This window comes from Megalobrama amblycephala, linkage group LG7 (assembly GCF_018812025.1).
Source record: "Megalobrama amblycephala isolate DHTTF-2021 linkage group LG7, ASM1881202v1, whole genome shotgun sequence".
Classification (NCBI taxonomy): domain Eukaryota; kingdom Metazoa; phylum Chordata; class Actinopteri; order Cypriniformes; family Xenocyprididae; genus Megalobrama; species Megalobrama amblycephala.
Window position 1 is genome coordinate 16,053,771 of NC_063050.1, and position 17,725 is coordinate 16,071,495.

Genomic DNA, 17,725 nt, shown 5'->3' on the forward strand with positions numbered 1-17,725 from the left:
GGGAAAAAATGTAATTTCTGTCTCAAACATTGCATTGTACTAAATATTTACACTGTTATTGCAAATAACAATTAAAAAAAAAAAAGATTACTTGAAGTCACTTTTAGCATTTGTTGAGATAATTTCATGTCAGTGTGGTCACTTGTTTTACAGCTATTACAAAAATTACAAAAATGTTTTGAAGAATACCATTATTATAAATATTTTATTAACTTTCTCATTCTTAATCCATAATTCATATCATGGCATATTTCAAATACCCAGTAAAAACCCATGGAATGTGAACAGGATTCCTTTCCTTATGGAATGTCTAATTTGAAATCAATTTTCAATATCATAATTAGGTTTTTAAACGATTCCAACGCAACACAAACTGGATTTTTTTTCATAGAAAATGAATAACAATATTATGTCTACTAAAACAGAATAATATTGTGATTTTACTTCACTCATGCCGCGTGCCATCTCTTTAAGCTCGCGCGTGAGGAATCTTGTGCCGTGTCAAGCGCGCGCGGCGTCTCGCGCAGCAGAATTAAACGAGATCATTTTTTAAAACACAGATACATGTTCCGTTTTCAGGTAATTCTGTCCTTTCTTTATGTAGTGTTCGTCGAAATGCCTCTGTTAAAAGAAAAGCAATGTGAAAAGTGCTGTTTAGAATATTTATACTCAGATTTTGATGGGAAATTGCTGCTTTGTTTTTCGACACTACAGTTAGCGTGCTAAAATTGTTTGTGAGATCCAACCGTTAAATTTCTCTGGTGATGATATTGAATAACATGTAAAGGCTTCATGGAATCTATAATAGCCAACTGTCTTTAGCATATACCCGCCGTTTTGCGTTCAGTGTCGCCCAGATGTGTGATATTAAACCTTTGGCCTTGTTAGCATGTTAGCGAGGCCGCGCTAGTACGTCAACTAACAGGAGCAATGGAAACGCACTGGGGTAGCTTTCATTTTCCGAGCATTTTGAATTTATTTGACGACTGTGAGCATGATTTTATCAGGGCAAAAGAGTTTCTGCAAAATTTCTGATTATCTGCAGTGTTCTGAGACTTCAGGTGTTAACTGCGCTAACCTATTTACATAACCCGTGTATAAGTTTACGCATTTCTAATATGCGATGCATCTTTTTATGAAATAAATATACTCTAACAATGAACGTGTTGGTTTGAGGTGAGCACAAGTACAGTATTATAACTGTGCATGTGGATACAGCAGCATCTTTCCCTGAGACCACTGTGTTTTCCACCTCCATAGATCCCAATACTTTTCTATGACTTGTTGCAAATTTACCCTATATTTCTGTTTTTTCTAGTCTTTTGACGATGACTGCACCCTGGAGGAGGAGGAAGGGTTGGTAGAGGAAGAAGATGAAATTGACCAGTTCAATGATGACACTTTCGGAGCAGGGGCAATCGGTAAATTTGTCTGCAAATCTTACACCTGGAATTATGAATTTACCTTTTAAAGCCTAATGTATCGGATTTGATAAATGACTTTCTAAGGCCTCTAAATTACCAACATAATCAAAGCCTTGCTTGGCTTACAAGATCTACTAAAGACCTGCTGCCATCTTATTGTTAGTTTATATTTTTTAGCAAGTAAAAGGCATTTTAGTATCATTATAAGTATGTCCACTTTCAGGTCGTGGTCTTTTTGCTGTGAATTCTTTAATGATTTTAATAAATTAGCAGAAGAACATCTTTTTTTTTTTGTTAGTAACTTCAAGAGTTTATTGGACGGAAGCAACTTGGGTTAATTTAGGATCATTTTGTAGAAAAAAAATAATGTTATAACGTATCAAATATGATCCTTCAGGCTTTTGAGGAGTGTTTATTTGTTCATCTCTCAATCATCTTTGTATTGCGTTGCATCTTATGTTTTACCCCCACAATTACAACTACAGAGAATTGATTATAAAAATAAGCATTAAAAATAAGCATCTTTTTAAGACATATTGTTTGGAGATATAGAGTGACAACTGATATTTATATGCATTTTATGCACTACTGTTCAAAAGTTTGAGGTTGGTAAGATGTATAATGTTTTTGAAAGAAGTCTCTTTCTTGTATAAAAACAGCAAAATTGTGAAATATTATTACAATTTAAAATAACTGTTTTCTACTTAAATATACTGTAAAATGTAATTTATTTCTGTGATCAAAGCTGAATTTTCAGCATCATTACTCCAGTCTTCAGTGTCACATGATTCTTCAGAAATCATTCTAATATGATGATTAGAAACATTTCATCTTAAGTTGAAAACAGTTGTGCTGCTTCAGATTTTTGGGGAAACTGTGACGCATTATTTTTAGGATTCTTTGATAAACATAGTTCAAAATAACAGCATTTATTTGAAATCGGAATCATTGTAACATTATAAATGTCTTTACTGTCATTTTTGTCCACACTGTTTTCGTTTGAAAACACATCTTTTTCTCTCCGTTTTGGCCTTCCGTCCACAATGAGACAGCTTTTTTGTCAAGGAAAACTGTAGGAAAACTGTAAAACTGTAAAACTGTAAAAGGTATTTGAAAACAATGACACATGTTTAGTCATGTAATGCATATTGTACCCATAGGTAACAGTGAGAGTTGTGATCAAAAAATGATCATGCCAGAAGAAAAGCATGTGAACTTTTATTATATCTGCTCTCCCTGCATCATCTCGTGAGCTTTTAGTATGTTTTACACATGCGCAGTAAAGGGATTTAAGCGTTTTTAGATGTTTCAGTTAATTTCTAAAAAGAAAAAGAAAAAGCTTACTGATCCCCAAACTTTTGAACTGTATTGTAAATAATCTGCTGTACTGTTATAACGATCTCATTGATTTAAATTAGAAGCTTACAGCAAATTAAATTATAGGCAAATATCAGGAGCGGCACTGAATTGCATGTTTCTACTCAGTTTGGGCTTATGAATAATATTGTGGTGTTTTGAGGAGTATCAGCTTCATATTTTCCTGTATCATAGTATATGAGCCATAAAAGCTGGTTGTGTAAAATATAACACTTAACAAACAATATGCAATTTTTTTTTTTTTTTTTTTTTTTAAACAGATTTTCTTTTATATCTTGACTAAAGGTCTAATACTCTGTTCTATATAAAAAAAAACTAAATGAGATTTTTTTTTTATATATATATATAGATTATTTCAAATGTCAGGCATTACAGGTTTCAACTCCATCTAAATGACATTGGCATATCAGATGGTAACATCACCTCATTAAAATATATTTTTATCTCTAGATGATGATTGGCAGGAGGAGCACGCCCGCCTGGCAGAGCTTGACGAGCTCGTTCGAGATGTGCCGCCGGGAGCGACCGATGCCTCCTCCGGTGACCTCCCTCCTGCTGGCAGCAATGCCAACCCTTCGGCTCTCCCGCCACCTTCCTCTTCCTCCCGGCTTTACCCTGACATAGATGAGCGGGCTGGCGGTGACCTGGCGGAGTCATTGACTCGTCTCATCTTGGGCTCGGATCCTGCTATTGCTGGAGTGGGCACTGCCAGCTCGGACAGATCTCACTTTCCTCCGAAGCTGTCCGGTCAGGCTCCTCATCCCTCGGCATTAGCTGGACAGTCTCTGATGAGGAGCTACCAACATCACCAGCATCTCCTGCACAGAGGGCCGGCTCCTCTTTCACAGGTTTGTGAAAATGTGTAAATGTGTTTGTAAATCACATACATGAAAATGGCATCAAGGTGTGGAATGTAGCAGGTTATTTGTGATTATCAAATAGCTAAGACTTTGATTTAATTAAATATAAATCACTGCATGTTTCAAAGTGAACTGTTCGTTTGTGTGTTTTCAATGTCTCAGAGCGATTTTATTTTATTTATTTTTTTACAGTTTTGCTATTTTTTTTTATTTTTTTTTTTCATTTTTCCTTTATTACTAGATTTTTTTATAGTAATATTTCTTTGTTTTAATATTTTTCTCTCATAGATAAACTCTCACAGTATTTGGGAGAACAGTATGGGCTTCGGTCCTGTTAACTCTGGACTAGTCAATCAAAAAGAGGTAAAGCACTTGTTTATAAAAAGACTTTTTCAAGTTTACTATAAAGTCTTTCAGTTCTGCTCTTCTAATCTTCTTGATTCACTACTCAGGACAAAACACTTATGTCCATTATCAAAGAGGTCGGGCTTCCAAATCGGCCTCCCACACTCAGCAGAGAAGAAGGGCGAGATTTGTCCGAAAGGGTTCCGCCGCCTCGCTCCTCCTCACCTGTGATTGGAAGTCCACCTGTAAGAGCTGTACCTATTGGAACGCCTCCGAAACAGCCCATGAGTCAAGTCCTCAACCAGCAGGTAACATCCTAACATCCTGTCCAAGCATGTATTGTATTATATATATTTTATTACTGTTCACGATTTTTTTTTTTTTTTTTTTTAAAGAAATTAATATTTCTCAGCAACTAGATGCATTAAAGTGATCAAAACTGACTAAATATTTTTACATTGTTATAAAAAATTCTATATTAAATAAATGCTGTTCTTTTGAGCTTTCTATTCATCAAAGAAAAATGAAAAAAGTATCATGGTTTGCACAAAAAAAATTCAACATTGATAATGATCAGAAATGTTTCGTGAGCATCAAATCATCATATTAGAATGATTTCTGAAGGATCATGTGACACTGAAGACTGGAGTGATGATGCTGAAAATTCAGCTTTGATCACAGGAATAAATTGCATTGTAAAATATATTCAAGTATAAAACGGTTAATTTAAAAATGTGATATTTGACAATATTACTGTTTTTACTGTATTTTTGATCAAATAAATGAAGTCTTGGTGATCAGAAGAGACTTTAAAAAAACACTACAAAAAATCTTAGACACCAAACTTATGAACAGTAGTGTTTTTTGTTGTTGTTTTTTTCCAGTCCGAGGGCCATCATTTTGATGAAGCGACAGTTGCATTAGATTAAAATGATTTAATGCATAAAGTAAACATGATTGAAAATGTCAGATTATTCACTAAATTTTTATTTTAATCAATTAACCCAAGGAATGTTGATGTTTATGCATTTAATATTTATTAGTGATGCAAAAGATTTCAAATTGAAGGTGTTTGTTTTTGTTTTTAGAATAATCACCCTTCAGCCGTTCACGTGAGAGCCTCTGTGCCACTGCGCTACCCTCCTCCCTTCCCTGAGCGTCTGTCCCCCAACAACCTGCTCAGCATCGCTGTGAGTCCCAGATCAGTTCACAACGTCAACTCAAACCACCTGATGGTGGTGCTATAATACAGTGAAAACAAGTGAACAGTTTTGCAGTTTTATGCCTATTTGCTCAACCTGGAGTAGAGGGGACATCTAATGTCTGACTTGGTTTTGCAAGTTAAAAAATATGGTTTCATATATGTTTTGAATGGTTTTGAACAGTGTTGAAATGACAGTGTTTCTCCTGCTCTTTCAGAACTCGCCGTTGTCTCATCCTCCATTCCCTGCTGGTGTTGGTCCTGTTTTGTCTCAGATACAGAGAGCCCAACTGCTCAACTCTCAGGTGAGTGAATCTTCAATCCAGTTACCAAGAATTTCATTTAACAAGTTTTATTCTAGAATGTATAATAAATAAGAGAATTTCTAGACTTGATATAAAGTGCTGTAAGATAAGACCTTAATACATTATAGTTGACAGTGATAGTATGTATCGTTTGAAGTATATGTACCTTAGAAACCTGACAGAATCTCTTTTTATGTGCTATGCTCTTCAGGTTGGTCAGTTCCAGCGTGGTCCAGCTCCTCCATTATTACAGGGGGGTGTTGGGGGTTTCAGGCCGTTCTTTGGGCAGTCTGGTCCTAGAATGGGTCCCCATGGGCCTCCTCTCGGCCACGCACCCATCAGGCACAACACCACCCACCTGCACCCACAGCACCGCAGGATGCTCAACCAGAGGATGCAGAACAGAGGCTCAGGGTGGGTACCATCAGCTGTTTCGCTGGATCAAGCACCGATTTGAAATTCCCCATGTAAATGTTTCTGTCTCTCATGTGCTCAGTGATCACATGAGAGGTGTTGGAGACAGGAAAAACAGAGATCCTTACAGCAATCTAATGACTCAAAGAGAGAAGGAATGGGTAGCAAGAATCCAAATGATGCAGCTTCAAAGCACCGATCCATATTTGGATGACTACTATTACCAGGTAATCATTCTTTTACCCATATGCACAAACACTGACATGTCATTTCAAATGAAACCCTTTGTAATTTTGCAAGTAGCATGGGATATGCAACTAACATGTATCTACCTGAAACATGCTAGCAACTCTCTAGCAATCACCTAGCATCTTATCTACCCTTCAGACTTCAAGCTTTTAAAACTATTTCAGTCTTAACTTCTTAAAACTCACAGCTTGTTAAACTATTTTAAACTTTCAGACTAGGCTTTCTCAAGCCAACATCAAAGTTTGTCTACAAACTTTACAATCAAATTATTTTCGAATACTGCTGTAACTAGTTCTTTTTTTCTGTTTTTTTTTTTTTTTTTTTTTTTTTTTTTTTTTGAGCAGCAACATTGTATGATGCTTAATGACTCTTATTTTGCAGAATTATTATGAGAAAATGGAGAAGCGCCAGGAGCGGGACAGAGACAACAGGAAGGAACATACCACCAAACTCATCACTCCTCAGGTGGCCAAACTGGAGCACACTTATCGTCCAGGTAAAAACAATGCGCTTCTCCGTTGCCTTTATTAAAAAAACAGTTTAGTCTTAACAGTTTCACAAGTTTACCCAGGGTCCACAATTAATATTTCATTATTGGCAATTTAATTGTGCATTTATATCAGGACATGATTAGTTCAGATGGTCTAATACTCTGTGTGATTGTGTTTGGTTCACAGTGCAGTTTGCCGGCTCATTAGGAAAACTCACTGTCTCCAGTGTCAACAATCCAAGGAAAATGATTGATGCTGTGGTAACCACCCGCAGTGATGATGAGGTCAGAACTCTAAACACCCGCCTCTTTTACACAGACTCTTTATAAAAAGAGGCTGTTCTCTTGATATGATTTTTAAAGGTGCCCTCGAATGAAAAATTGAATTTATCTCGGCATAGTTAAATAACAAGAGTTCAGTACATGGAAATGACATACAGTGAGTCTCAAACTCCATTGTTTCCTCCTTCTTATATAAATCTCATTTGTTTAAAAGACCTCCGAAGAACAGGCGAATCTCAACATAACCCCAATTGTTACGTAACAGTCGGGGTGTACGCTCCCAATATTTGCATATGCCAGCCCACGTTTCCAACATTATAAAAGGCATTAGACAAGGGCAGCCAGTATTAACGTCTGGATGTGCACAACCAAATCATCAGACTAGGTAAGCAAGCAAGAACAACAGCGAAAAATGGCAGATGGAGCAATAATAACTGACATGATCCATGATAACATGATATTTTTAGTGATATTTCTAAACTGTCTTTCTAAATGTTTCGTTAGCATGTTGCTAATGTACTGTTAAATGTGGTTAAAGTTACCATCGGTTATTACTGTATTCACGGAGACAAGAGAGCCGTCGCTATTTTCATTTTTAAACACTTGCAGGCTGTATAATTCATAAACACAACTTCATTCTTTATAAATCTCTCCAACAGTGTAGCATTAGCCGTTAGCCACGGATCACTATCAAACTCATTCAAAATCAGAAGTAAACAATATAACAGTATACAATACTCACATAATCCGACGCATGCATGCCGCATGCATGACGAACACTTTGTAAAGATCCATTTTGAGGGTTATATTAGCTGTGTAAACTTTGTTACGGCACTGTTTAAGGCAAGCGCGAGCTCTGTGGGCGGAGAGCACGGGATTTAAAGGGGCCGCAGCATAAAATCGGCGTGTTTATAATGATGCCCCAAAATAGGCAGTTAAAAAAATTAATAAAAAAAAATCTATGGGGTATTTTGAGCTGAAACTTCACAGACACATTCAGGGGACACCTTAGACTTATATTACATCTTTTAAAAACATAATCTAGGGCACCTTTAAGTGGACCCACACATTCCAAAAATAATGTGTTGGCTCAACAACAAAGAAATTACATATAGGAACATACATATATATATTTTGTAGCATAAATACATTTTTAAATTGATTACTCAAAGAAATTAAGTTGCTCCAACTTCCTGAGTTGTTGTAACCCTGGAACCTATTAATCTTAACCATTTCAGTTCAAATCTACAGCTATCATAGCACATGCTTAATGTAACTTATTTGGCATGTATTTTTAATGAACAGTGTCAAGATATTACTTGACACTGGCATTAGCACAGTCATTGCTTATAGAGTCAGTAGTGTTTACCTTCATGTATCTACTCTCCAGCACAATGGTAACCACAAAAAACTCTTTAGCATTAAAGCATTAGACACTAAAGCCGGGGACACACCTAACGATTCGCTGAAACATTCTAAGACTGAACTGAACACACATACCGATTGTTTCCTTCGTGTGGAACCGATTTACATTCTCACACATGGAATTTGAACACCGACTGTAATCACAGACTGAACGCAACTGGCTCTGACTGGACGCGTTTGAGCGCGATCAGTCATAAGTATCAATTTACATTCATAATCGGCCTTAAGTGTGTGAGCGGCTTAACAGGTCTTTTCTTTCACAAAAAAATCTAAACAACAACACCCCCCCCCCAACACACACACACTTGTTTTCAACATTTATTCTCCTTATCCAGTCCTATGTGAAGCATGCTGAGAACTAGAAATCCACTGGCTAATTTCCAGTTATCAAGACAATGACCCGTCATTTAAAAAAACAAACACAATTAATGCAGAAATTTGAGTTTAAATTACCACACAATATTAAGTTGATGCAATAATCATAATATGTCAGCAGGACTCAGCAAAATAATGTTTGCAGCCTGGTTAGAAGGAATGGCTTTGGACTGGGACTGATGGCTTTCCAGGCATGGCAAATCTAGTAATATATACCTAGCAATAGTAATACCTATAATTAATTAAAATGAATAAATAAAAAGTCCCACCCTCCTTGGTTGGATTCAAGTATTAATTTAGTTATATAGTTTTGTTAATGGTTTTCTATTTTGGTGTTTTGTTGCTGTGGGTTTTTTTTTTTTTTTTTTCCTTTTATGTATTTCCAGTGAAGATTTTTGTTGTATAATGTTTGTTAAATATGTTTTATGTTTATGGTTGGTGATTAGGTGGTCCTGCAAAAAAAATGTAAAAACAGACATGTATGATGTATGTTACACACAGGATGTATGTAAGTTTGTTCTTAAAAGAAAAGAAAAAAAAAGGAAAAAAAAAAAATGTTTGCAACTTTAAGGGTTTAATTAAAACAATAAATTAGAATTTTTGGTAACAGGTCCACTGTTTCTTCATGAATAAAGGGGTTATTTAAAAGGTATATGTTGGGTAATGGCACAGTTTCTTTCTTCTTGGTAATTTTTTGTCATTTTACAGGAAAAAAGAGAGAAGCAAGTGTGGAATAAAAGACGACAAATCCTTTACACTGTGGAGAAGGTAGGCGTGTAAATAAAGAAATAAAGCCTTTTTTTGTAGCCTTGGTATGTTTATTAAACATCTGTGTATTTTGTTATGCAGATGTACAGTCTACTGCTAGAAGTGCAAGACTTTGAGAAGAAATTCTTGCAAACCCCTGAGCACCAAAGAGATGCCCTGCTAGAACAGCATAAAACCCACACGCTGCAGCTCTACAACTCCCTCCGAGAAAAAGAGTGGGACGACCGGTGAGTGCCACAGAAGAGCCTTCGCACGCTCGCTTGATTCAACAAATCAAAGCCCAGTCCAGGATCTTTTGACTTAAGGACTGTTTTGGCAATTTCTGAAAGAGCAAAAAGTGAAACAATGTCTACCTAATTGAGAAAAAAAAACACATTGTTGAAATTAAAGAATATAATAATATTTTTAAATAATCAAGTGTGTTAAACAGCGTAGTTTTTGCTTCAGTCAAGAATTGTGTGAAATCACTACTGAAGGTTTGCGATCGTAACAGACCTACTCTCCATCCTTCTGCAGAGTGAGCGATGAGCAGTGCTTGATGATCATGTCTGTGCGTAAGGGGAAACGCCTCATCTCCAGACTCCTCCCCTTCCTGCCACAGCCACAGGCGGCTGCTGTTGTCATGGGAATAGCTAGGAACCTTCCAGCCCTGGCCAAGAAAGACAAACAAGACCAGGTATAATCATAGACGACGCATCTTAGTTGTGACAGACGAAAAAAGATGTAGAAACCCTTCAAATGCTGTGAACGCAACACTAAGTCTTTTAGGTCAAGATTAGCACTGAGAAAAAGGAGTGTGCTTTAAGCTTACATTTCCTCACCTGCATGTTTTCTCTCTTAGGTTCTGTGTTGGTTGGTGGAGCCAGTCACAGCGGTTATCCAGTCCATGTCGAGTACCTCCCTCACCGATCTCCTTCAGGAGCTACAGGGCAGGGAAGGACAGCTTCCCCTCGTGCTGCAAAACAAGGTGTCGCTGGCAAATTCATTTGTTTATAATGGCATGGTGCATCATTTTTGACTGACTAAACCAGTGATGTTGTGTTTGTCAGTTTGGCGTGACGCTGCTGTATCTGATTCTGAGTGAAGGAGAGAGGATGCAGAGCTCGGATCCCAACTGTCAGCTCATGGATGACAACCGCTGGTGAGCATCTGCCTGTTAAACCAGTTAAATGTATATAGATGCTAGTCATTTCAAAAGCTTTCTTCAAATAAAGTGTTAAGTGTCACAGTATTTCATCATCATTAGTTTGTGAGGTCACAAGTGCTCCTAAAAAGAAATAAAAGCGTAGAGCCCTGTACCCGAAATTTTATATTTCTTTCCATTTCCAGGACTGAGTTGGTGTTCTCTGTGACCCGGGAGCTTTTGAAGGTCCCGTCCTCTGCGCTCTCGTCACCGCTGTTCACTCCTCCAAATCTAGTGTCGCTGTTCTCTCGATACGTGGACCGGCAGAGACTTGAGCTCTTGCAGGAGAAGCTACAGTGAGTTTGACAGAAACACACACAAGCTCAAGTTTTAAAATGGATCTAAATGAAGAAGACATTACGGCTGACTCATATATATTTGAGATATATGGCCTGTTTATATTTGTGATTCCAATTATTCTCCGTATATTAGTTAAAAAGTGTCTCTGTCTATCTAGCTATCAAGAATCATTTTAGTTATCCATCCATCTCTTAGAAAAATACATACATGCATGTACTTTTAATCTAAATGACCTTTTTTTTTTTTTTTTTTATATATATATATATATATTAAATATTAAGTGTTCCTTGAAGACATGCTGTTTTAAAATGTTTGGTTTTTGTGTTCAGTGCAAGATAGAAGTGATCAGATGAGAGAAAGACAAAGAGATCAGGTCATTTGGATCTTTTCATTTAGATTAACTTGTCTTTTTTTGTTGTTTTTCCAGGATCACATCTCTGTCCAGGTAGAAGTGACTTCAGACGTGGCAGTCGTTGAGAGACGGACTGTTAGTGTATTTGTGAATGAGCAGTTTTATGTGTGATTATGTGTTGGCGGGTGAGGCCGGGTCACTTTTCCTTTCTTGTTATAAGAGTCACAATAGCTAAGAATAATGTTTAATGGTAATACAACTGTTGTCCATAGGTTTGTCAATAAAGGCGATCAGGTATATGTATTTTAGCTTTTGTTAGGGTCAGGAGCCAGGACAGGGACCTCATTGTGTGGTGACATTTCCCTGTGAAATGGCTCAATCATGACAACATCAGACCTTATTTATAACACTTAGATTTGAGGAGAAATTTGCTGTACATTAATATCTTAATTTTTCTTATACACTGCAGCTTGAGGTATGTCTGCAAAAGAGTGACTGTGCAAGTGTGTCTGTGAGTTTAAATGAAGGTTTAAACAAAGGTATTCTTCATTTTTAAGTATCTTGACTTGATGCCTGTGTTAAAACATGAAATTAAAACTTTCTATTATACACATTTTGGTTGTGGTGTTTGGGTCTCATCAGCCAGTGCACTGGGTTTCACAGATCCGTGTGAATGGGGATAGTTTCGATAATGTTGTCATCTGTACAAAGAAATACATTTTTAGTACATTGTTGTGTAAACGTACCCTCAGGTATGATCTAATTAGCCTAATTTACTTAGGTGCTTGTGCTGAAAGGAATAACTGATTCAATGTATACTTATGGTAGCGCTGTTTCTGAAGAGTATAGGCTAACTTGTGGTGATGTGATGACAAATTTGCACCTTAATCATAACCATTTGCCTTTCACACCAGTGTTGGGCAAAGTTACTTTTAAAAGTAATGCATTAGAATATTGCGTTACTCCCTTAAAAAGTAACTAATTGTGTTAGTTACTTTTTATGAAAAGTAATTCGTTGCATTACTTTTTCTCACCTGGGCTGGGCTTGCTTATTTTTTAAGAACAAGAGAAAAAGTTCTATATTTGGCAAATGAAAAGGCCCTTTCACACTAAAATATGCTGGAAAAGGAAGTTTTGCTTATTAGTATGGTTGAATTAGATCGTTGAAGGTCCGCAGCAAAGACATTGGTTAATAAAGTGAGATTAAATGCATAAAGTATATTTGTGTAATTTAATATAGTTAATTAATACAAGTTTCCGTAAAATTCAGAGATTGTAATTTCACTGTTTTTATTAATTTTGAGGAATACTGAATGTTTTTGTGCAAGATGAGTAAATGCATGTTCATATTTAGTCTAGAACTACAATAACCATTGTGGTAGTTTTTCTCCTACGCACCTGACTTAAGTTAAACCGGCTGTCCCAGACACCTCTGAATTTATACTCAACTAAGCGTTCTTCAATACCTGTTCGAGTCGGCCGACGTCTCAGCCTGTTTGGGCACTATCACCTGGTAATAAGCTCTTTAGTGCTCCTCCACTAAACACTTACTTGAGTAGAAGATCAAGATCAAGACTAGTGTCTAGTCTGCAGTGCAGCCTAAAAAAAAGACTACAGATTATGCCTTAGAATATGCTTTATTCACAGACGGAGGACCTCGTATCAATCAAAGAGAATCCTACCAGCAAGAAGAATGCAACAGTTTATATAGGATAGGGGCATGGTAAAGCATTCTACAATATGATGGTTCTTCATATGTCAAACCCTCATGTTACTAGGTAAAGTAAGATATGCCCAAATCATGTTTATTAGTTTGTTGGTTACTCAATATAATGGGGCTATTATATTTAGATGGATGTCTAGCTATCCCTAAGTGTCATTTCCACTTTTCTTATTTTTGACATGATTCAGACACACACTGACTTAGGCCCATGCAAGGTTTGAGGACATTTAGGTTTTTAAAAGAATATAAATGTTATTCATGCAAGGAAAAAGCAATGTTAGTTATGATTAATTAAAAAATACCATCACACCATCATGTTCACACAGCGCACACAACACCTCTGCACTTTATTTCTCTCAACATGGGGACAGGAGAGCTGTCAGTCAATAAATGTGAAAATGTAATTTGCGTTACTTATTTGAAAAAGTAACTTGGATATTTTGTAAAATGAAAAAGTAATGTGTTACTTTACTAGTTACTTGAAAATGCAATAAAATACAATACAATGATGATTAAAAGGTGAACAGACATTCATCAAAAGCTTGATGGATAATATTTAATATATTTGAACAAGATTTTTCAAAAAAGAAAAAAAGATGAAAAGATAATTGAGTAAACCTAAGTTGCTTCAGTCCAGAAAATGATCATCTTAAAATATTACTAACAATCTTATGTTTACTTCAGATTAATACAGGTGCTGGTCATATAATTAGAATATCATGAAAAAGTTAATTTTTTTTGTTGTAAGTTATTTTTAAAAATGAAACTTTCATATATTCTAGATTCCCTACATGTAAAGTAAAACATTTCAAAAGTTTTTTTTTTTTTTTTTTTTTTTTTTTTTTAATTTTGATGATTAGAGTGTACAGCTCATGAAAGTCCAAAATCCAGTATCTCAAAATATTAGAATATTTCCTAAGATCAATCAAAAAATGGATTTGCAAAACAGAAAAGTTCAAGTTCTTTAAAGTATGTTCATTTGTGCACTCAATACTTGGTCAGCAGCACATATTACAGCATCAGTGAAGTGTGGCATGGAAGTGATCAGCCTGTGGCACTGCTGAGGCACTATTGAGCTTTCAGATCATCTGTATATTGTTGGATCGACTGTTTCTTATCTTTCTCTTGAAAATATCCCATAGATTCAGGGGTCAGGCATGTTGGCTGGCCAATAAAGCACAGTAATATCATGGTCAGCAAACCACTTGGAAGTGGTTTTTGCACTGTGGGCAGGTGCTAAAGTCCTGCTGGAAAAGGAAATAATCAGCATCTCCATAAAGCTTGTCAGCAGATGGAAGCATAAAGTGCTCCAAAATCTCCTGGAAGATGGCTGCATTGACTTTGCACTTGATAAAACACAATGGACCAACACCAGCAGATGTCACGGCCACCCAAATCATTACTAACTTCAGAAACTTCCCACTAGACTTCAAGCAGCTTGGATTCTGTGCCTCTCCAGTCTTCCTTCAGACTCTGGGACCATGATTTCAACATGAAATGCAAAATTTACTTTTATCTGAAAAGTGGACTTTCGACCACTGTTCACTGTCCAGTTCTTTTTCTCCTTAGCCCAGGTAAGATGCTTCTGACGTTGTTTCTGTTTCAGAAGTGGCTTGGTAGTCCTTTTCCTGAAGATGTCCGAGTGTGGTGACTCTTGATGCGCTGACTCCGGCTTCATTTGACTCATTGTGAAGCTCTCCCAAGTGTCTGAATCGGCTTTACTTGACAGTATTCTCAAGCTTGTGGTCATCCCTGTTGCTTGTACACCTTTGCCTACCCAATTTCTTCCTTCTAGTCAACTTTGCATTTAATATGCTTTGATACATCACTCTGTAAACAGCCACCACATTCAGTAATGACCATCTGTAACTTGCTCTCTTTGTGGAGGGTGTCAATGATTGTCTCCGGGACCATTGCCAAGTCAGCAGTCTTCCCCATTAGTGTGGTTTCAAAGTAGTTTCAGAGAATCTAGTATAAATGAAAGTTTCATTTTTTAAATAATTTACAATATAAAAATTAACTTTTTCACAATATTCTAATTATATGACCAGCACCTGTATATGATCTTACGTCAGTTTTTCCAGTTTACAGTGAGGATCCTTCAGAGAGCAGCGTCAGACCTCGACCTCCTGTTTTATTATCAGACAGATCCAGTTCTCTGAGGTGTGAGTTTGATCTCAGAGCTGAAGTCAGAGCAGCACAACCTTCAGCTGTGATATTACACTGAATCAACCTGCAGAACAATGACACAATCTCTCAGTTCAGCAGGAACTACACAATCACAGAGAGACTGGGATATTAAATATTAAATCTGTGAGTTTAATGTTTTTATTACTTTTTGTTGACTTCCTGTTTATTGTGTATGTAAGTTACAAAAATATACGGATAATAATCCCTTTTGTAGATCTTTTGTATACTGCTCCAAGTGTATCTTTTGTTTAAAAAATCAGATCAAATTAATATTAGCATTGACAACATAGAACAGAGAAGCAAAGCACTACATCACACATCTGATAATTAATCTCAGACTTACTGAGCTGATCTGGAGGCTTCAACTACAGGCAAGAGCTTCTGAAGTACTTCATCTGGTGACATGTGCTTTTGGCCTTGGGTTTTGCTTATGCATTTCTTTAACTTAAACTCATCCAAACACTCGGAGGTTAATAAAACAAAAACAACAGCTGACCACTGTGATGAGGACAATCTGGTGCTTGAAAGACCTCCAGATCTGAGACACTCTTTCATTTACGAGAGACTGATCACCCAGTTCATTTAAAGAGTGGAACAGATTGATGGATTTCTCTGGTGAAAGACAAGGATTTTTTTTTACTGTACAAGATGTTTCTAGCATGTGCCAGAAGGCCTTTCAGGAGCGTCTGATTGGACTCCAGGGAGAGACCCAGAAGAAACTGCAGGAAAAGGTCCAGATGTCCATTCTTACTCTGCAGAGCCTTGTCTATGGCTCTCTGATGCAGGTCAGATATTGTGTGACACGTGAACTCATGTGAATGTTCAGAGCAGAGGTTTTCATTGAGCACATCCCTCTGGTCCAGCAGAAATGAAAGCAGCACATAAAGAGCTGCCAGATGCTCCTGAATGCTCAGATGAACAAAGCAGAAGACTTTCCCCTGATACAAGCCCAACTCCTCTCTGAAGATCTGAGTGCACAATCCTGAGTACACTGATGCTTCTGTCTCATCAATGCCACACTCTCTCAGGTCTTCCTCATAGAAGATCAGGTTTCTTTTCACAAGCTGCTGGAACGCCAGTTTACCCAGTTTGAGAATCAAGTCTTCATCCTTCACTTTTTTCTCATAGTCCTTCTCATGTTTGATATTGGACTGAATGATCAGGAAGTGTGTGTACATTTGAGTGAGAGTCTTGGGAATCTCTCCACTCTCTGCTTCACACAACATCTTCTCTAGGACAGTGGCTGAGATCCAGCAGAACACTGGGATGTGACACATGATGAAGAGGCTCCTTGAAGACTTCAGGTGTGTGATGATTTGATCAGCCAGACTCTGACCACCGATTCTCTTCCTGAAGTATTCCTCCTTCTGTGGCTCACTAAAGCCTCATACCTCTGTCACTCGATGGACACACTCAGATGGGATGAGGTCAGCTTCTGTGGGTCTGGAGGTGATCCAGATGAGAGCAGAGGGAAGCAGATTCCCTGCAATGAGGTTCGTCAGCAGCACGTCCACTGAGGCTGTATTTAACCCAACAATAGCTGGGTTAAATAAAAACGACCTAGCAGGTTGGGGAAACATTTAACGCAACCAAAACAACCCAAAAAAAAAACAAAAAACAATGGCCTAATCAAATCGCATTTCACCAAATTATTTACAGCCAGTATTCCTATACTTTGTATAGGGGGAAAAAAAAAATAAATAAAATAAATCTAAAATTTATTCTGCTAATAAATCTATAAGAGAAAGCCAACTCTTTGAAACTCCTGTATATATGATGTCATAAATATTCGAATTCAAAAATCTAGGCCAATAATTATTTTGAAAGGGAAGACTGTCATATATAACATCGTTAAACACGAAAGCATTGTCGTTTTGAATGCAAATGCATTAGGATACTTTAAACCATAAAAATGTCTTTAGAATTATATTAAAAATGAATATAGAATAATGTAATTGGCAAAACACAATGGCCATGGAGCGGGACATAGTTCCAGGTAGAAACATTTAAGCTATTACTTAAGCTATTACGTCACTGTATCTGTAATAATACTGACCTGTGGGGAAGTGTATCAGGTCATGCTGATCATATTGATGTTCCATCAAGGAAATCTAAATCATTTTTAATGTTTTCATAAAATGATTTTACTTTCACTTTGATGGACACCTGTTCCGTTTCTATGCGTTCTTGTTCTTGTGGAATTGTGAAACGTCATCATTCGCTACTGTTCCAATTCAAAGGCTGCGTTCGAAACCGCAAACTCTCTGAATAGATATACTTTTAAATAAGTACCAATGCTGCCTGCGGTCCAGACGAGGTTGGGCGTGGGAATATCCCAAATTAAATGTCCCACTTCAGACCTCATCTCACTGAATTCCAGTCACTCATGCGTCAAGTTCACATGTTGAACACATGATGTCGCTAAGCTCTGTGACCAACACAAGTTTATGATTCTAACACAT

The 17,725-nt window shown here is 37.0% G+C and overlaps 1 protein-coding gene and 1 long non-coding RNA gene across 2 annotated transcripts; one reads left to right on the plus strand and one right to left on the minus strand.

The window, feature by feature from the left end:
* Positions 1–423: 423 nt before the first annotated feature.
* Positions 424–11,963, plus strand: patl1 (PAT1 homolog 1, processing body mRNA decay factor). The gene is made up of 18 exons (XM_048196116.1): positions 424–579; positions 1,319–1,421; positions 3,252–3,649; positions 3,950–4,024; positions 4,114–4,314; positions 5,095–5,196; positions 5,426–5,512; positions 5,724–5,926; positions 6,009–6,153; positions 6,557–6,671; positions 6,853–6,950; positions 9,456–9,515; positions 9,597–9,742; positions 10,032–10,191; positions 10,357–10,482; positions 10,565–10,656; positions 10,845–10,994; positions 11,426–11,963. The coding sequence occupies exons 1-18, from the start codon at positions 565–567 to the stop codon at positions 11,445–11,447; spliced, it is 2,298 nt and encodes a 765-aa protein (XP_048052073.1). The 5' UTR covers positions 424–564; the 3' UTR covers positions 11,448–11,963.
* Positions 9,659–10,152, minus strand: LOC125271843. The gene is made up of 2 exons (XR_007185723.1): positions 10,011–10,152; positions 9,659–9,837 (listed from the first exon to the last, which is right to left on the minus strand). It is a non-coding gene; the product is annotated as an uncharacterized LOC125271843 (long non-coding RNA).
* Positions 11,964–17,725: the final 5,762 nt, after the last annotated feature.

Coding starts and splice junctions, on each gene's coding strand:
- patl1 (XM_048196116.1), top strand. Junction 10,657..10,844: donor CTCATGGATGACAACCGCTG/GTGAGCATCTGC, acceptor TTCCATTTCCAG/GACTGAGTTGGTGTTCTCTG. Junction 10,995..11,425: donor CTCTTGCAGGAGAAGCTACA/GTGAGTTTGACA, acceptor TTGTTTTTCCAG/GATCACATCTCTGTCCAGGT.